At 26.7% G+C, this 22527-nt stretch overlaps 1 protein-coding gene across 2 annotated transcripts in view; it reads right to left on the reverse strand.

Annotated features, from left to right (window-relative positions):
• The window catches only part of LOC111625742 (Kv channel-interacting protein 1-like), a 120600-nt gene that overhangs the window by 55685 nt on the left and 42388 nt on the right, over nucleotides 1-22527 (reverse strand). For both annotated transcript variants that reach the window (XM_023368962.1, XM_023368961.1), the window contains 2 exons: nucleotides 10534-10614; nucleotides 10386-10463 (listed from right to left, as the gene is read on the reverse strand). In XM_023368962.1, the coding sequence (XP_023224730.1) occupies nucleotides 10386-10463; nucleotides 10534-10614 (159 nt within the window). The remainder of the gene's footprint in view (nucleotides 1-10385; nucleotides 10464-10533; nucleotides 10615-22527) is intronic.

The raw sequence follows: 22527 nt of genomic DNA on the forward strand, positions 1-22527 counted from the left end.
TAAAACCCCAAATTCATAACTGGATAGGTAAAATTAATATCAACTCTCTTTCTTCTTAAACTTATATAATTCTGTTATATTTTTATTAATTAAATTAAACAATTTCTTAATTAAAATATTGTATTTAATACATTTTAATAATAATAAACTTAATTTAAAAGGATATTTTTACTAAATGCGCTCTTGAAATTTCCGAAAGACTTCTTATAAAATTTGAGAAACTTGTTAAATTAGGAATTAAATTCTTCGTCTTTTTATAAGCAAATGAAATTTTTATTTAATTATAAATATTTATGTTATTAATTATAAAGAAATTATATGATTTGGGAAATTTATTTACCTTTTTTGCTTCAGAATTTTCTTAGTTTCAATTATTTTGAAAGTAATTATTTAAAATAAAACTATTTTTCGCTTGCAATAGCAATTATTTGTGAGTATCAAATGACATTTTTAATTAAAAAAAAAGTGCGTTTAAAAGTATTGTATTAATTAGAATTGGTTTAAATTTTATTTTAATTAAATTTAATTAATTAATTTAATTCTAATAGAAATTTATGTAAATGTGATCCTTTTTTTTAAAGATAAAAATTATATAGGAAATATTAATTGAATATTGTTTAAGTCTGTTAAACTTCTAAGCTTTATGTGTTTACATTTATATAAATTTTAACACTAGACAACCTATATAGTCCCTGCATTAATACAACATACATTATATTGATTGTTCCTGTATAAATCTTCACAAAATTTACCTTCGTAATGTATCTACTTCATTAGTTGAAGACTACATCTTAGTCATTCCCGACATTAAATTTAGAAAGTAACTTATGCAATTAATTAAAAGAATAATTTTAATTAATTTTAACTCGAATTAATAAATATAAAGTAGGCTTTTAAAAGGAAAAAAAATTAAAATATCTCTTTAAAATTCTACAGCTTATATTCAAATAAAACTATTTATTGTCTAGCAAGTAAAAGATTTTATCTTCACATACCATTCTACGAATTTCCTGCATATTAGTTTGTTTTGATAAGTCAGGCATTCTGTACAGTGTAATTATTCTGCAGGCATTTATAGGCATTCTGTATAATATAAATATTCTGCAGGCATTTATAGGTGTTCTGTACAGTGTAAATATTCTGCAGGCATTTATAGGTGTTCTGTACAGTGTAAATATTCTATAGCCATTCTGTACAGTGTAATTATTCTGCAGGCATTTATAGGATAATATAAATATTCTGAAGGCATTTATAGGTGTTCTGTACAGTGTAAATATTCTGCAAGCATTTATAGGCATTCTGTATAATATAAATATTCTGCAGGCATTTATAGGCATTCTGTATAATATAAATATTTTGCAGGCATTTATAGGCATTCTGTACAGTGTACTGTAAATATTCTATGGACATTTATAGAGCATATTCACTACTTAAGTTTGAATCATTTTTAATCTTTTAATATTTATATAAACCGTAGATTATATTAATCAAAAATTTTCATTTTTAGAATCGTTTGCTTATTCTATTAAACCCAAAGCTGATTGCTTAATTTGTAAAGAAGAAAGAATGAAAAAAAAAAAGTTCCAATTCAAAATCCATGATTGATGTCATCATTAAGTCTTAACAGCTGACATTATAAAGAAATTTTTCCGATTAAAAACCATTAAACTGTTCAGTAAATATTCATATAATAAATCAAGGAATAGTTACGTTTTAATTTTTAATTTTTCTCATAATCCTTTCTTTTTTTCCTTAAGAAAATGGTTTTAAGTTTAATGTTTAAGCATTCAGAAGTACATAAAACTTTATTTAAGATGTCGAACGACGTTATAAAACCAATCAGAACATCTTTGAAATTATACATAAACATAATTAGGGTAATAACAAATATAATTACAATTGTAAATGACAACCGAACATTATAATACATGTACATAATTTGATTAAATTTGTTTATGATATAAAGAGTAATAATTCGTGTTATATAATCGTAATGATAAACGATATAAACGTAATTATATCAAAAATTTAATAAATGAATAAGAATGACATTTTATAGAAAATGACAGTGAAAAAAATATATATATTCATTTTTAAATTAAATTATAAATTTCTAAAAATCTATAAAACAAATATTTCTTTATAAATTATTTTAATCAATCCGGAAATCTACTAAAAACGAAAAAAAAAATTCGGCATGAATAATAAAAAAGGTTTATTCTTGGAACCTTTATGGAGAAAATTCAGTAAAGTGTAGCACTTTTTTTTTTTCGGATATTTTACTCGAGTAAAGACCTAAACTTCGAAGAATTTTCAGGATTCGATCGACTGAAAGAAATATCTATTTGTATAGCTTAAATGAGTCTCATAAATAAAAAAAAGAAACAAAGATTTTTATCAATAGAACGTATTGTTCTCATCGATACACAAAAGGAAACTTTCCTGGAGTGTTCACACATCGACAAACCGCATTTCCCCGGATGCAATTTGTCTTATCCTCTTTTTCTTTAAAAAAAAAAAAAAGCTAAAAAAGAATAATAAAAAAGTGTTCCCAAATGATTACTTTCATTAGTAGTAAAATGGCTCCCTATTCCGAGAAAGTTTAATTGTTCATTTGACTTATTATTATTATTTTATTTCTTTTTGTTGTTCATCGAAAAATAATAATCTTAAACTTTTGAAAGTGTCGACTCCAGGGGAAAAAAAATCAAGTTAAGATTTACTTTTATGTAAGGACAATGAAGGAGACAGAATGGAAAAAAAATATATATATACATTGAATTTTTTAAGCTCTTCGATCGGATGAATAAAATATTTTTCTTGGAATTACATGTTCGTTCTCTGATAAGTATTGTGAGAAGCAAATTATTCGTTATTTTTTTAATGTTTATCACTTATAAATTTTATAGTTATTAATATTAATTGCCATAATAATTTTTATAATAAATAATAGTTTTACAATACGTGCAATAATTTATTATGACATCTTCACGATGACGTGCTGTAATTTTTCGTTACAATGTTCTCAATTTTTTAATAGTGTTTTGCTCCTGTACATTATACTTTTCCGGTTATCAACGTCATCTAACTCCTTACAGATTGCAGAAATAATGCTACTTCTGGTCTAAATTAGGAATTTATATAGAGTTAATTAGGGCTTCCTGTTTCGAAGCTTTCCATATCTGGTCTCGATTTTTATTTATCTCACTTCATTCACGAGATTAAGGTAGAACAGACAGACGTACAGACGTCATAGGTTTACAATTTTTTTTCAAATTGCATCCCAATAACTAATTGAGAAAAGTTTCAATTTAATAATCAAAATATATTGAATTTTGTTATAAATATATAAAATAATTAGCATATATTAGCTAATTTATTTTAAAATTTAAAGATATTTTAAGTTAATAACATTAAACGTTCAGCCTAAAGTAGATTTTGGTTTCTAGAAAGACACACAGAGAAACAGGTTGTAGGGAAAAAAAGTCATTTCGGACCTATTATAATGCAAATTAAGTGTTAACTTTTATATAATTTTGATAGATGATAATGTAAATATTTAATTTTTTTTAATAAATTTTCGAAACTTCTTACAAATTTTTTACTTATTTTCTTCCGGGCACCGTCCTTTAGTAGATAATAAATAAAATGTGTTGTGACGTTGTTAAGATCGTAAAATATTTTTGTACATTATGTGGAAAGATTATTACAATAATTTCCTCGCTGGCCATCAGCAAACAATAGATTTACAATCTTGAAGAAGATCAGAGAAGCAATGATTACATTGTAAAAACGATCCGAAAGTAGAACATTAGAAACAACTTTTCATATCTAGAAAATCATTATTGAAAAAATATGTAATAAAAATCGTTCCATAGAAAATTACTCACCGAAGGAAAATCAATTTTTGATTAGATGCGCTTTTATACCATGTAAATTTTACGTAATGATACTTTTTCCTCCATAATTCTATCGAAATGTTTGTTGAAAAGACGAAATTTTATTGGAACAGCCCAATATTTTATTCTGAAAAAAATTCCGAAAATGCAATTCACCTATACGCTTCTCGTTTACGATAAAACTTCGAATTATTGTAATTTTTAATGAAATAAACACAACTTTTGATGATATATTAATTTGGCTGCAATTTGGAAAAAAAAATTATACCGTCTGTTTGTTTGTCTGTCCTTCCTTAATCTCGAGAACGGTATTAGGTAGATGAAAGTCGAGACCAGATATGGAAAGCTTAGGGGAAGGAGGCCCGAGTATACTATATACGAACTTCCTGTCTAGACCGGAAGTTACGTGTTTTCAAATCAAAAAATTCTCCCACAATGGAATTATATAGATAACCATTATGACTCTATTATTATCGAGAAAACTATGATGTACAGAAGCAAGACACTACTAATTTGAGATGGAGAGCATATATTTTAAATTAAATAAATTAAAAACATGATTAAAAATTTCAGCCACAGCCACAATTTCTTTCCTTGTAATACAGTAGACCCCTATAACACTGTAGATTATTCCGTTTTATATGAATTCCATGTTGTACGAGTCACTTAGATTTTACAAATACATGAGCCGTTCACAGCCCGGTACACGTATTTGTAAAATCTAAGTGACTCGTACAACATGGAATTCATATAAAACGGAATAATCTACATTGTTATAGATTAAATTTATTATGTGTCATTATGAATTATTCCAATTAAATTGGAATAATTCATAATGACACATAATAAATTTAAGATAAAAATCAATTTTAAAAGAATTCTCCTTTCTAAAAGTACAATATCTTTTCAGAATATCTGGAGATTGTCTCAAACTACAAAGACTTGGATTCGATTTCCATTTCGAAGGGTTTCGATTTTATCTTTCCGGATTCAACTTAAACTGAGTCGAGTGGAACAAATTAACAATAAAAGTAACTCTTAAAAAAAATCTATCAAATTTACAGTAAAGGCTTTTATTCGGAACGGATAAAATCGTTTATCTTATAAAATATAAAAGAAATCTTTTATTTTGTTCCATTACAGCCTTAATAATGATATAATTGGTAAATTATATCATTTTCAAATTAAAATATTAATTATTTTCGTAGCTATTTCAATAATATTAGGACACTTACAGCTAAGTTAGCTCAGGGACTACAATCCTACAAACTGGCACCAATCTAAACAATCAAAGTTGTTCTTATATTTCATACCATAAGATGATTGTTCTTATGGATTGATCTTGTGGAATGAAAATGAATGAAGAATCTGAAGATGATTTTTATTCGATTAGTGAAATTGGTTCACACTACAAAAAGGGCTGGAAGGGAGGGAGGTGAAGGGTTGAGCTTCAGTGGACGTTCGTTTGTTTCATTAAACTTTATACAGTTTATGCATTTTATTATATTTATTTCAAAATGTCTTGTTTGTTTCGTTTCTTTTTATGGTATCTATCATTCATAAAATGATAAAGGTTTAAAGGGGGATCGAGTTTTGTTGGACGAAAAGAGGGGAGAGGTTTAGGAAATTTGGACAAACTGGAACAAGAGGAGAGAGTAATAATTTCAAGTAAACTGCGGACGTAATTAATGGACATACCCAAACACGGAAAGCGAAAATTTTCAACATTTTGCACTGGAGTAGCAGAATCTACGTGAGAAAAGAGCAAGTTATGAATGTAACAACAATTTGTAATATATTAACTTTCCTTCATGTTTTATTACAGACTAATATCTAATCTAGACATATTTAGATAAGCGCTTTCTTAATACACATTTCTAAATACTGTATTAGAACAATCATATTTCAATTAAAGTAAAACAGAAGTTATTTTAGATGACAGTTCAAAAAGATTTGCGATGATTTTTAATTGCACTTTTTAATTCATTACTTCATTAATGATATTTTATTAATAAAAATATAAAAAGGTAAAATTTATCTGTTTGAAAATATATATTTTTTATTAAATTTCTCGGTTGTTTAAAAATGTTCAGAATATTTTTAAATTCAACACACAATTTACGATTTAATTCATTTGGTTTAGAAAGTTTTAAGGAAATGAATTTAACATGATTACAGTTTTAAATATTCGAGTAATTATTCAATTGCAGTTGATTTAAATATAAATTATTATACTACCAAGTTTATTTCGCACTTAAATAAGAGCCAATTTCCCATAGCAAATCTTAGAATTACCCTTTTGAAATTACGAGAATTACCCCCCTTGGCATTGCTTTAACCCATTAACAATAACGAATTATTATACTTTATAATTGAATTTATGTAGTTTTTCAATTTTTAAAACTCTTTCAGATGATGTTCCGTACATATTTCGTTACATTGTATTTCATTTATGCTTCGTTGTCAACTGTTTAAAGCTATTATATGAAGTGACCAAATCCCAACAAATGCAGATTTGTCGAATTCAAAAATGTTATAAATATCGTAAAAAGTTTAATTTTCATTTATTTGTCTTATTTTCTTATATAGGACTAATATATTTAAATTTTTAATCTTAGCGTATTCACATTGTAGAAACACTTACCTATACTTTGTTACTCTGTATACCTTAACTGTTTGCTTACTTGATCGAGCTGACCAACATTAAATGCCATAAAACTCGAATAAGAATTTTTACTTTTAAAAAATACTACTTGTTTCGCCATTCTTACCCTATTGGGAGGCAGAATGACGAACACATCGGGGCAAGTTGACGTATGATTTAAAATACAGACAAATACAAATTATTTTTACATTTGGAACAATGCCCCTCTGATTCTATTTTAAATAATAAAATTAAAACAAAAGAAGCGAAATACAAACAAACAGAATATTTGACCAACTGGGGTAAATCGCGAATGAATTTTCCTGTATCTTCGTAACTCGTGCTATCAACACTTGTCTTTACAACACTGAATCCACTCAACCTCGAGTGGATCTGCAATATTAGCTTTTAAAATATGTAAATATGTCTGTCTTAATTAGCTTATAAATCCCTTGTTAAGGTATGTTGATGATTCGTCAGTCAGCGTGTTCAATAATGAAATGATTTAGTTATTGCAGAGTTAACCTATCAGTTAGACAAATTCTGCATGAAAACGATTGCAAAGAAATGCCTGATCTAACGCTGAAAAAATTATTTCGCTACTATACAAAATAGAGTACTTATGGAAAGCTTTCCAGACACATGAAAAATATTTTACTGATTGGAAATCAAATTTTTAAGCATAACAACTAAAGTATTGTACGTATAATAAATCAACCATTCATTGTCAAGCTGGACCTGTTGATACAACCTCACGTTTTACACCAGACAAGTGTTTCCACTTATCTCTAGATTAACTTAAAAAATCTTGTTCCATTCGCCAATTTGACCCGTCTTTCCTTACACTTAATTAATAATTATTTTAATTTAATTTAATTATTATAATTTTATATCAAGTATAATATTTTAAAAAATTATATTTAAAAAAATCACGCATATTTTCGATTCAACAAGTAAACCAGAAAACAATTTTATCTCTCGCACTTTTAAACTCTTCCAAGAATAAAGTGTTATATCCATAATTTTTTTTTATATATAGAAAATTGAAGTCGAAATATATTCACAGATGTTTCCTTCAAATATAAAATTCCATTCCGCATACATATATACATATAAATCGATTCCCGGGTATAAAATCAATGCCATAGAATTTCGGATCGAAGAAATATCAGTCGACAAATAATGTATCAACATTTTATAATTTATGAACTTGGATGACAAGTTATTGGATGACAATTTTATCCCAACTTATTGGCATGTGTCAAATGGCGATGACAATTGCAGCGTAAGTGACTCAAATATAGAGACTCGGCAAATTCTTTCACTCATCCATCACGATATTCCTTTGACAAAGTGTCTACACTATAGAGAAATTCTTTCCTCTGATGTACGGTATTGGCTTTTAGCAATATTTTAAATTTACTTATAATATATGAAAATTATCGAATCGAAAATATAATTTCAAAGTTTCTCTTTCAAAGATCGTGGCTTATTAAAAATAAAACTGCTGAACTAAAGATACTTTCCCGTTGTTATTTTTAGAAAATTGGCTAGAAATGCCATTATTTGACTGAGCTTAAATGTAAAATATAATGTGCAATAATGTTTTTTTTTTTACTAAATAAAATGTTCGTAAATGACAATTTTTACTAGCTTTGTACCCTATTAATATTTGGCATGTGGCCAGATGTGAGTTAGCTTTTAGCGATACCTTACATTTTCCTACGTTTTAAAGGTATATTATTAATATTTAATCGTGTAAACAACACTAAAACCATCACGTCTAGTTCATTTAATTTACGTAACTCTGTTGCCATAAATGATTAAATTACGGATTCATTTCGTAAGCCTTAATTTTACGGGCAATAGATATTAGGCCTTATAATTATAGATATAGGATATAATTACGGAAGCATTCAAACCTTATTTCTATACTGAGAAGAATAAGAATTTTATTCTAGGCAGAAACTCGAAGAATTATTTGTTTTGGTGTAATATAGGCTACACGACATCGTTATGGAGCATCACACGTGCCTTTTTTTTTTATATAAATTCAAACGGATATTCGAGCAATTTCTCACTCTTATCTTTTTTTACTGCTTTACATAAGTCATTTGTTACATTTTCTTTCTCAATAAATGGCAAGACCAATGAATCATCTTGGTCACCAGTTATTTTGGCGCCATTCGCTTCCTACAATAGTACTTTTTTTACTAGGAAACACTTAATTAAATGTACAATACGTTGACTAAATTATTTTATTATCGCTCTATATATTTTTTAACTTATTACCATTAAAAAAATACATAAATAATAAGATTTTCTAACTATTAACGTAAGAAATGTTACTTGTTTAAATGATAATACAACGGAATAAAGTATTTCCGACGGAACTAATTCATTTCCTCTTCAGATATATAAAGTATTTAGCCTACATTCGTTAGTAAATACTGTTACAGAAACAAATCTAAGAATGGCTATACTTAACGATTATAACATTTAAATCAGATGCAAAGAGTACAAGAATAATTTGTAATTTTGTACAGCATGGAAACTCTCTCGTGTGATATTTCAATTTACCTAATTTATCAGATGCACTTCATTATTGTCGTCTTCCTTTTTAAATAGTCTCGTTGGAATTTAATGCCAAATGAAAAGTTAATCATGGTTTGTTAAAGGTTTTTTTACGAAATATTCGTGTAATGTTTCGAATTTTAAGGCACTTTTAACTATAACAATGTATTTTTTTTTTTATTACTTTGACGTATAGGAGATTTTTCTGACTGATTTTAAGGAATCTTCTTTATCTAAAGGCTATAGAAACTGACACGCTAGATTCTTATATTTTCTTAAAAGAAAAGTAGAAAATCTATAGGCATATCCTTTATCCAACTTGCGTTTAGAAAGAAAAGAAATTTATTGACAGTTTCTTTTTCAAAAAATAAAAAGATTTGTCAGATGAATTTTTTGGCATCCCTCAAGACTTTAAACCAAGTTAAATTAAAGAACTGTTTTAAAGTCAGCAGTTTCAAGTGTTTCAATAGATCGGGTTGATTAGACACGACTTTACAAACTTTTCTCCGACGATTAGCACTATTTTTAGATATTTTAAATATAAATAGATTCTGAAACAAAAAATGAGCATTATTATTCTTTCAAAAAAGCTATCTGAACCGCTTTTCTTTGAAGGAAAAAAAAGAAGAAAAGATGGAAGAAAGTTACACCATTATTTTCTAAGACAGCAACGCAAATAACCCCCTGGAGAAGAATGCTCTCAATACAACTAATGCTTTTATTACTTCTAATCAACTACAGGTGGTTTTAAATGATCTTTTCATAGAATGCCTTCAATATTCTCCAATACAATTGACAAAGAAGCGAAAGATAGAGAAGTTTAAAGCTCTTTTCCATAAATACTATTGTTGTCCCTCCTTTAACTTTCTTGTCACAGCTGTGGCTTAATGAATGGCTATTCTAAATGCAAAGCTTCACTTACACCTTCAATGAAATTTTAGCTTATAGTCTAACAAAGAATGATATCTATTATGTAATTTTTCTGCTGCTTCATCTTTTTTTTGTAATTTTTTTTTTGTCGTTTTACTTATAAAGTATGTTATCTAACCGATAAAAATGGTTTTCTTTCAATATTTGTTTAAGTTATTATCTATCCTCGACTTTTAAAACACTTTAAGAAGTTTGTTTATCTCTTGTTAACTCTTTAAAATTCTGCTACATCCCTTAAAATCTCGAGATTCCTTTTTTTTTATATGGTTAAAAATTCTATCCACGAAACAAAAATGTTAAAAGGATAAATCTAAAAATAAAAAAGGGAGTTTACTTACCGAAAGAAGAGGCAAAAGACCCAATACTAGTTTTTCTTCGCTTCTTAGAATGTCTTGCTCGTTTAAAAACATGTGTAACTATTAAAATATAAATATTATTAATTAATAAATTCGATTTTTTAATTAATTAATTAATTATTAAACTTACTTTTATTAGCCCAATATTTCATATTTCTAACTTCGTGTACATCATCATCATCACTCTTTCTGCTCCCGTTACTCCCGTGTTCTTAATAGAAAGAAAAGTATCATTTTAATAATTAAACAGTAAATTTTTATTACATTTATATACATTATCGATCGAGTTATATAGAGTTAACATTCAATCAATCAATCAGTTTATTTGTATTAAGGCTATTAGCCTGTTACAAAGGATGTATTTTAATAACAATCAATTTTTCTATCATTAAATTATACATCATCATCAACCCAATTTAACCTAAATCTTTATCACATAATCTAATAAACTATATTACAACTAGGTACAGTACATATACTTGAAACAAGACAATTTGTACCAAAATGAATATATTCATATATTACACTTTACACGTGTACATATATTTTAGTTCTCGTATTATTTTTTGGTTATTATAATTTTACGTCAACATGAATTTCTGAGCATATTTATATAGCCCATAAATTATATCTATTGAGGCTCTATTGATTACTATATACGTTGCCATTAGTACATTTTAGTAAAAATTGTAGTTCAAGACTGCTAACTCTTTTGCATCTTTACAGTCACAAAACATATGAAATTTTGAAATTATTTTTTGACATATTGGACACATAATCTTAGAAAATTCGATAATTTTGTTATTAATTAGTATCAATTCTTTATTTAGTCTGAGTTGCACAAAAAATATTTTTGCATTAAAAGCCAGATTTGTTAACATATAATTGTTATTAAATGGATACTCCAGAATTATATTAAACCAATCAGATTTAAATCTATTATGTAAATATTCAATGTCCTGTGATAATACAAAATGTTTTAGAAATTTCTCTAATTGGTGATAATGTTGATCACTTATCTCAGGTAAATCCAGGAATATTTTTATAGAATAACCGAAATGGATCAATATTTTTGATAATTGTGTCACCCAATTCCTACCATGCTCTTTCACCAGTGATTTCCGGTATAATTGATATAACAATATCGTTGATAAATTACCTACGTTTCTTAATTTAAATAAAAAATTCGTATATCTCTTTATTAAAGTTGCGCTTAATTTGTATCTGCTCAGCTCTAATCTAATCGCACTGCCTGGTATATTATATTCCAAAAAGAAAATTCTGCGTATAAACTTGTTCTGAATTATATCCAATTTTTTCCAGTGACTAAGACTCCAAATTGGGACTGCATAACCAATTGAGTTCATGATAATGGAGTTAAACAAACGGAAGTGAACTTAAATATTCTTTATTTTAGCCTTAGAAAATAATCTTACCATCATTAAATCATTTAATAACCTATTTGCTCCATTGGCTGTCTTTTTATACTGTTTATCAAAAGATAAATTTGGTGTTAAGATGATACCCAAGTATTTTGTTTCTTGAACTACTCTCAATTCTTCTTTATCGATGAAAACACGCATGTGTTTCTTCGGTAAGTTAGCTCCGTTCCTAAATATCATAACTTCAGATTTCTTTGGATTTATTTTCAATTTCAGTTCATCAAAATATTTCTTCACCGATTGGATCTTCCTTTGTAAAGCAGCAGCCGTTGGAGCAATAATTACTATATACATAAGATATCGAATGAACCAATTGATTATCTATTAAGAACCAGTCATCTTCATTCGAAAAACAACTATTTATATCAAATGTGTAAAAGTTAAATAGGTGGGGAGACCAAGGATCTCCTTGCAATAAACCTCTGCTTGAATCAAATGGCGGCCACTGAGTATGATCTTGCTTAATTATAATTTTATATTGACCTAATAGCACTCCTATAATATTCGTTAAACATTCATCTGCTTGATAGTATCTCAATTTTTTTGTAAATCTGCAATACTTACAGAATCATATGCCTTTTCTAGGTCTAAAAACAATGCAAAAACCTTCTGTCTTTTTTTGGTTAACTGTAACTGAACAATTGCAATTAATATGAAGAGAGCAATTGGGTGCCACCGTTTTTAGTGAAAGCATATTGGGTTTCGTTCTTGTAATTATTTTTATCTAACCAATTGTTAAACTTCAATGACAAAACTGCTGTAAACACTTTACGTAATCCAGATAACAACGCAATCGGACGATAATTAGTTGGTATTGACCTTTCACCGTGTTTATATAACATAGCAAATATTACCTCGTTCCAATTATATAGTACAACTCCTTGCTTATAAAATCTACCAAACTGTCTAGACAAAAAGTTGACCATTTCTATTGGAAAGTTCTTAATTATAGAATTGGGAATTGAGTCAGACCCTGGCGCAGAGTTCTCCTTTAGTTTCTTTATACAATACTGCACTTCTACTTTAATTTCTTCCTCTAAGAGGTTACCTTGAGATGCATTTGTGTCTTTAATTCTTAAGCAACCTTTACTCTTGTATTCTTCTGAGAAGATTCTAAAATGATGAAGCCAACCGCTATAGGGTACTTGAATTATTTCTCTGTATACTGACTTAGTAACTCGAAAATCATTGACTATAGTCCAAAAAACTTTTTTTCTTTGGCCTTAGTTAATTTGTCACTGATCTCTGAAAAATATTTTTTCTTCTTCGCCTTCACTAGGTTATGATATACTCTCTTACTATCTAAATACATCTTCAGCGATTCTTCAGCGTTTACTTTTCTAAATCTTTGTAAGTTTTTTGCTTTTTTAATTTATAGAAATAACACTTATTATCAAACCATTTATGTTTGAATTTGGCCATATTTATTCCCGAACTTCTCTTAAAACGTAACTGTCTAAAATTGTTATTAAATGGTTATAATTATCTATCGGATTATTCTCTCTTTCATGTACCAATAAATCCTCGATATTATTAGATATTTTGTTAATAAATTTAAATTTTATTATAAGTCTGTTTTTTTTTTTCCTTTGTTAATTTTACAATTTTGATTTATACTATATCTTCTATTTCCATCTTCTACGTTTTCTCTCAGTTCTAGACGAATCGGAAAATGGTCCGACACATCTATGTCTAATACAGACATCATCTGACACTGGTCTAAAATGAATTCGGAACATATAATATAGTCAATGATTGACTTTCCCAATGGAGATACAAAAGAAAACTCAGCGAGGATATCACCCATGGTTCTACCATTTAATATAATAAACTCACTTTCCTGCACAAAATCTAAAAGAATTCTACCTTCAATATTTACTGTTCTGTCTTTGGATGCTCTGCCATTAATAATGTTTGTATTTTTTTGTTTGCATTTTGTGTCCATTATTTCTCCAATCCGTGCATCAAAGTCCCCTCCAATTATCCATAGATTTACAACACTTGACCACTGATCGATGTTTCTTTTGACTTCTTTTAGTATCAACTTTTTATCTGATGGAGGGGCCAAATAGATTAATATAATTCCCAAATATAATTCTCCCCAACACATTTTAGTTCTTTGATCCAGTTCTATCACCACAAAAATAAAATTGTCTGTTATATAATAATTAAAAAGTTTTCCAACATTTCTCTTGATTATCAATACCATACCACCCGATGGACGGCCCATTCTACTTTTTCTCTGTGCTCTGATGAACATCATCATATTCTCCCGCACTAGATATTCCTTGTCCTCTACTCATTTCAACCATCCAGGTCTCCGTGAATCCAATTATAGAATGAGATTTTATATAGTTTTTAACTGGCTCACTATACAATTTTCCCCGCAATCCCTGAACGTTCCAAACACTTATAAAAAAAATTCTCTCTGTTGGTGTAACTTACAGACAGATTATCATCATCAGCAGCCCAATTCTTCGAACTCGTCTTGGAGAACTGAACAAAATTCGAATTATTTTGGTTTATCACAGTATTAAGACAGTATTAAGTAATATTACATCTTTTTATACCTTCCTCATCTGGATTTATAATCAAATTCCTCCTAAAAAATGGTTTATTTGAATAATCTTATCTGTATTAATGTCATACGTATATATTAAATTGTCTTTTATATAATAATCATCTCTAATTATAATTTTATTCTTGTTTAATTTTTCCTGTTTTATCCTACTCTGTAAGTGTTTCCTTCTTAGCCTCGATCGTCTGCATAAATCGGCTGTAAATATTATTTTTCCCATTTCCTCACCAACTAAGTTTGATTTCGCTCGCCAAAATTCTCTAAGAATTTTATTTCTTGTATTAACAGATTCAAGAATTATTTTTACAATAGGTTTATTTTCTCTATTGTTTAATTTGATTAGTCCTTCTATTTCATTATTTTTTTAATTTTAACTCATTATTAATGAATAGATTAATTTCTTGCATATAATCCAATGATTTGAATGGAAAGTTTATAATTATTATATTCTTGTTAGTTTTCTCGTTTACAAGTTTATCTAATTCAAATTCAAACGTACCTTTGAGATAATCATTATTTTCTGATTTTTCGTCCAATTTTTGTAGCTTTTGATTAATTTCTTTCATTTCTTCTTTGTGATTCTTATTCTCTTCTTTCAATGCGTTTACTTCTGATTTAATCGATTGAATCTCAATATTTAGCTGACTAAACTTATCCTGAATTAAGTCATAAATAGATTTTAGAGTAGGCTATATTGAGATTCATCTATTACTTGTGATTCTGACTCATTCACTGGTTCGAAGTAATCATGAATTTTCGGATACTTCACTGACTCAGCTAGTTGTTGACTATTTCCTTCTATTTGATAATATTCCTCACTTGAAATTTCTGCTAGTTTTTAAATTTCTACTCTTTCTCTACGTCCTTGGAACTTGCCCCGTCCCCTTTTTTGCATTTCCAAATGACTTATTCGTTGTGGGGAACGGGACAGCGGTCCTGGGTTAGGTTTAACTCCAGTAATAATTAGTAATACTACAATTAAATCCATGGGCAACCTGTTGTCAAATTTCCAAATCTTTACATAATTCATTTTTCCTTTTATAATGACGTTTTCGTATTCCAATCTACCGAGTCTCAGCACCTCTCAAAAGTTCGCTCACACCCCTCAGAGTTAACATTACTGTAATTCTCAAAAAATTGTTGTAGATATCGTTAATTAGTTAATATTAATTTATTCTAAAAGAAATAGAAAATAATAGAACAGTTTTGTTTAAATTATTTTGAATTAATCTACGATATTATAATTATTGGAAAAAAATTAAAGGAACTTACAATTAATTGCAATTTCCTTTAATTTTTTTTTCCACAAAATTCAATATTTATTATCGATTGTGTCATTCGTTCGTAACTAATTAATGTAATATAATTTTTCTTTTTATATTAGCAATATTTTAATGTATTAAAAAAAATTTGATTAAAGTTTTAAATAAATTACGTTAATTAAATTTAAAAAAAAATAGTTGTTTAGTTTAAAATTCTTAAAATTATATTAAGAAAATCGTGTTCAAATATTGAAAAAAAATTAAAAGGAAAATATAATAAACACTTTTTTTATACTCTTAATAATTTATAAACTAATTAGTAATTATTGATAATTATTATATCAATCAATGATAAATAATTAACGAGAAGATCCGACACTTTGCATTAATTTTTTAAAAATTAATAAGTAATTAATTAATTAATTATCACGAATTTTTTAATTGTTAAGTTTAAGGAATAGAAAAAATAAATAAATATGTTTTAAAAATTAAATATTTTTCTTTATAACTTTTATCGATTTAACTTTATATATATATATAGGCTATATGTACAGTAAATTTATTTAAATTTCACAATTTCAGATAAGATAATAACTCATTTTAGCTTATTTTCTAACTTTTCATTATTGATTCTTAATTTATGAGTGCTTCTACTCAACAGTAATTAAATTCATTACCTATCCTCTTAAAATTCGTCAATAATTGATTTTAAACTCATTAACTTCTAAAATTGTTAGCTTATCGATGAATAAAATCATCTAAAGCTAAAATTCTATCAGTTTTTTTCAACATTTATGCTAAAATTTAGTCATTTAAAGCTTATTTACTTCGATAATGTGCGTAAAACGAGAAAAAAAATATTATTGAAATTGTTAATTTATTAAAAATTAATTATTCGTACATTATAATAAACATTAAATTGTTAACGATCATCATTAATTATTTTCTTCTTCACTTCTGTTAATAAGTTTCTCGTTATTGTTAATTCTAAATTTACTTTTCTAAATATTAACACTGATTGTTTTCTTAACTCAACAGCATTAAGTGATGATTGTTTTCATCCTTGAATTATGATGTTGATTCTCTTTAAAGATAAATAGTATCGTCAACTGGGATATTCATCTCTAAAAAGATATATATTGCAATTTTCTGTTCATTTTTAATCTCAAGGACATTAAAAATTGATTCTATTTATAAGTAAAAGTTTGTATCAATTCTTTTTTTTCATACAAAAATCAAGCATTCTTTTTAAATTTAAACTTATAATTTTAGAATTATCTTTATTAATTTCGAGTGAAAAATGTGTTAAATTATAACAAACAAATTACTCCTTTCTAAATTAATAAGTTAGATCTTTACTGCATTTTAGGAGTATCCTAGTTACACATAAACTTTTACCTCCGGGATGAGGAGCTCCAAGGATCATAAGAGGCTGAAAACATATATCATTAAATTTAAAAATTTAGAACATAGAACATATCCTATGCTGTTAAATTATTTTTATCCACAAGTAAAGTCTTCTTGTTAATCCCTCTCTTCATCATAAACAGTAAAATTGATGATTCTTACGTTCTTAGCTTCAACAGCATCAAATGCTAATGATGATTGTTTTCAACCTTGAAGTTCTCTGTTGATTCTCTTTAAGGATAAAAGAATCATTAACAATGATATCATTTACCTTTAAAGATCATTAACTTTTACGATTTTTTTTTACTTTTACTATTAAAGGGATCAACAATAGATGATCTTTTTTATCCATAAAGAAAACACGTGATGATTTATTACTTTTTTCAGCAGTTTTTGTTGTTAGTAGAGTGGAAATTATCCTCCACTTCATAAATTTCTCTTTTGAAGATTACTTTTCTTCGGTAAGCAACATTAATAATATTAGAAACATTAATCCGAAGATTCCGGATTTCTCGCATGATTTATGATAAAAGATTAAAGTCGAAGAAGATAAGTTTAGCTTATTTTGTCAATACTTTAACCTTTAATAAGACATAAAAGAAACTTTATATATATATATAGGCTATATGTACAGTAAATTTATTTAAATTTCACAATTTCAGATAAGATAATAACTCATTTTAGCTTATTTTCTAACTTTTCATTATTGATTCTTAATTTATGAGTGCTTCTACTCAACAGTAATTAAATTCATTACCTATCCTCTTAAAATTCGTCAATAATTGATTTTAAACTCATTAACTTCTAAAATTGTTAGCTTATCGATGAATAAAATCATCTAAAGCTAAAATTCTATCAGTTTTTTTCAACATTTATGCTAAAATTTAGTCATTTAAAGCTTATTTACTTCGATAATGTGCGTAAAACGAGAAAAAAAATATTATTGAAATTGTTAATTTATTAAAAATTAATTATTCGTACATTATAATAAACATTAAATTGTTAACGATCATCATTAATTATTTTCTTCTTCACTTCTGTTAATAAGTTTCTCGTTATTGTTAATTCTAAATTTACTTTTCTAAATATTAACACTGATTGTTTTCTTAACTCAACAGCATTAAGTGATGATTGTTTTCATCCTTGAATTATGATGTTGATTCTCTTTAAAGATAAATAGTATCGTCAACTGGGATATTCATCTCTAAAAAGATATATATTGCAATTTTCTGTTCATTTTTAATCNAAACAAAAAAAAATTGTAATGCATATAGACGTGTGTAATTTTCTCCACAGCTTAAGATAAAGAATTCAAGAGAAGAGAGATTTATAAACAAGTAATGCTTCCGAGAAATAAATAACAAAAGTACTAACCTGCTGAGAGAGAAAATAGAAGTTTTGATTGGAAGAATATGATGGGAATCTATCGTTAATGAGGTAAACGAAAAAGGAATATAATAAGATTGAATGGATTATTTCTTCATATAAAAGCGTAGAGTTTATTAACCTAAATTTTGACTTTAATCTTTTTTTAATTATCGTATCTCTTCGACCAGAATTAAATTCAAATGATAAGATTATATCATGAATGAAAACTGCGATGAAATAGATGGGCAAGAATAAATCTTGTTCTATTCTCTCTACTGAAATTCCTATCGATAAAAATAATAATCTAATTTTAAAATTCTAAAAAAAAAAAAATTAAATAAATATTCAGTAAAAAATATATTACATCTTTTACAGTTTTGAAGCCGATTTTAAATTATTTTCAATAATAAAATGTCGATATTGCATATAATCTAAAGAGAAAAAAACCCTTAAATTGTAGGATTCTACGATGCTTTTACAGTAAAAAATTCTTAGCATCGATTTTCTGCTTTGATCGCTTTTAAGTTTATTGAAAATTGTTAATGTATTGTATGATTTATGGTCGTACTTAATATGAAAATGTTAATTCTCTTAAACATTCTCGTATTAAGGATAGCTTTAAATTATATAAAGCTGTTGCGATAGCAATTTTATCATTGATTAATTAATTAAATTTCCTTTATTCAATTTTCTTCAGCCTGCTTCCTTTTATTCTGTTTATAATAGTAATGATAAAATCGAAAATTTTTTATAAGCCGTGACAACAGAATCTGAAAAACAAATAAAATTTTCACTACATGCAAATAAATAGAACAAAATTTACTCGTTATTTACAAAAAAAATAAAATAAAATAAAATAAATAAAAATCAATAGAAGAAATTTGTTGAAGGAGAATGGTAGGAAATTTCTGAATACGTAACAATTCTCAAAAGTCATATCATTATAATTCTCACGATGTCTTGTTGAAGTTGTTTCTGATAAATTTCACACCTTTCTCCAAAGACTTTTGATACGTGACCGGTTTCTATGGTTACGGGATCAGATCGAAGAGGAGTTGCTTGGCAACAAGGTGTTGCTTCACCAGTGTGAAAGATTTTTAGAAAATTTTTATTTCTTTTTTCTTTTCTGCCATCTTATTTTGAATACGTTTATATACTTATTTGCCTTAAGGACGATTCTTTAATTACCTTATCAATATTTTTTTGTATTTGTCCTCTCGCATTTTTTTATATAGGCCTATATATCCTTCACTCATTGACACACACTTCCATTTCTATCGAACAAGATGGAGAAGGATAAAGAAGATATCTTCAGATATGAAAGGAAATTCTATCGAGATAGGTGAAATGTCAAAAAAACTAAATGCTAATGCTATTTTTTAGCTTTATAAGCTGTTGATACATTCACACGAGTTAAGAATCATCAATTATTACGTATTTCAAACAATGATTTATTTATTTTGAATTATATATTTAAATATTCCGTGCAACGTCTGAAAAATTAATTAAATGAATTATTATTTATTTTTTAAAATCTTGCAAGAAATTAAAAAAATAAATAAAGTTTAGGTCCATAAATTTTTTTATAACTCAATTTTCCTAATTAATTATTTATATATTTATATTTACTTCTCAATTGTTCGAAGCGTCGAAACAATATTCACAATTAAATGCACACGTTATGCAAATAATGTAATTTGCCGCACCTGACACACGATATGTAAATGAAGTACATAGTAAATATTTTGTACAGTTAATATTTGTATATAATTTAATATTTTATCATTTTAATATAAAATTTTTAATCATTTTTTTATGTTCTCATATTTAATAATATGTAAAATTAATTTATTTATCTTACACGTCTTTTTCTAAGACGTGGTGTCTATTCTCCTTTGCCTTATTTGATTTAAAAATAAAAATTTTAATTAAAAAAAACGTGTATATATTGAAAAGTAATTTCTACCGAAATTTAATTAATTTTTTTTCCTTAATAAAAGTATAATTTTTGTATATTATGATGTATAGATTGAAGCGCAGAGAATGAAAATTGAAAAATATTTTGTTAGATAAACATTACTATCCTATTAAGTTCTCCTCCGATTCTTAATTTGTCAACTTTATTGAGTATACTACGCCTATTATATGTGTGTTTGATAAATGATAAATCGATAGCTCTAATGACAATATCGTTGTCAATTGTTCTCTATTGTCAATGATAATTTTTGAAGAGTAAATTATACAATGCTTTTCATATGTTTAGTAAAGTTATGGAGTACAGCCCTTTACTTTTCCGGCTGTTATAACACGGGAAAGTATTGTATTCAAGTTTTTTTTAAATCCGCTGAACACAAAAGAGTGAAAAAACCGTGAAAATTTCTCGGGTTATGTATGTGTTGGTGAGTGGATGTTTTGGAGTCTATTTCGTTTAATATCTCAGAATAGACTAAAGTATAATAAACGAAATTTTGCAGGATAACTTGTATATAATGGGCATTGATGCTGTTAAATTTTGGAGTACAGAACTCAAGTGATTGGGGAGATAAAGGGATCATATATCATATATCGAGTAGGATTGGACTTAATGAAAATTTTACACGTTATTATCATTTACAAAATTTTTTAAAAATTAATCTCTACCCTCAAAAATAAGCCCTTTTTTGCCTTTTTATAACAATTAATAATATAAAAGTTATTTTTTAATAACGGGGGCCAACACGTACAATTTTAACTTCGCGATAGTCTTAGTGCTTTTTAAACCTAAATATTTTTTGAATGGCGATTTTTCTCATAATTCAAGCTTTAAAGGAGTAATTTTTAGTTCTTTTAAGCTTTTTTAATTACTTAAATTTTGTATCCCAGTATAATTAAAAATTATCTGACTTCCTAATGGTCTTTTTAACTTCTTATTTATTTGTTGAAAAATCGAGCAAGAGCCCTTTCCAGCTGTTTTAAAAAATTGATTCTTCTTTAACCTTTTTTAAAACTGGAAAAAAAAATGCTCTTAAACTGAAAATATAAAAATAAAATATATAACCTTGAGGCTCCATTTTGGACTAGAAGCTTCTTAAGACGAACAACAATTGCTAGATTCCTCTTGGGCTACCTTAACAGAATAAAACATGAAGTTTCCTGAGAAACTAACAGGTAAACAATTAGTAATTACGGAAATATTCTCACGGGAGTAATCTTTATTATCGAAGAACTAGCAGTAAAACTGTAAAGGAACCTTAAAGGAGAAATATATCGTTTTATATTCTGGGTTTTAAGATCTGTTATAATTATTTATAATCCATCTCTAGAGTATATATAGACGATAAGTTATAATTAAAGCGAAACGAATGTAAAAACAATAATTATCGTTATCAATTGTTAATATAATTAATGTTGATTCACAACGAGTGTTGAGCAATTTAAAATTAAACAATAAGATTGTAGATTAACGATAATAATCTCTGACTTTAAATCATTCGGTTATATGACGGAAAATCAATATTATTATCATAAAGATGATGTGGTTTCTGAATAAAGAGAATGGTAAAATTAATATGATCAATTTGGATAAGTACTCAACTGCTTAAACCAATTCATATTAAGTTAAACAATAATCAATTTTATTCATTTCTAATTTTTTACATTAAAATTACTATGGACAAATTGAAATTAATTCGTGTATTGAATAGTAAATGCCATTTATTCTATTAAATTTACATGAAAATATTATATTAATTACTTCATCATTTGTTTTTATTTATTTACAATATACAAACTTCAAAAAATAATAGTGAAAAATAGCCAGAAAATATAGAAGTAGCTCTATAAATTACAAGCCTTCGGGATAAAATGGCTCACTAACTAAAAAATAGGAGACAAATCACAACAGAAATCAATATGTCATACATTTTTTCCTATATTCTGTAGAAGCAGAAAATAAAGAAATTCTTCATCCATTTCATACAGGAAATACATTGGTACGAAGATCCGCTATGATATATTTAATCTAACATACACAATACTTCTTGAATACAACAGTATAGGACGGATAAAGGCCGTTATTTGCCAGATCT

This window comes from Centruroides sculpturatus, unplaced genomic scaffold (genome assembly GCF_000671375.1).
Source record: "Centruroides sculpturatus isolate CEXI.00-Female unplaced genomic scaffold, Cexi_2.0 scaffold502, whole genome shotgun sequence".
NCBI lineage: Eukaryota > Metazoa > Arthropoda > Arachnida > Scorpiones > Buthidae > Centruroides > Centruroides sculpturatus.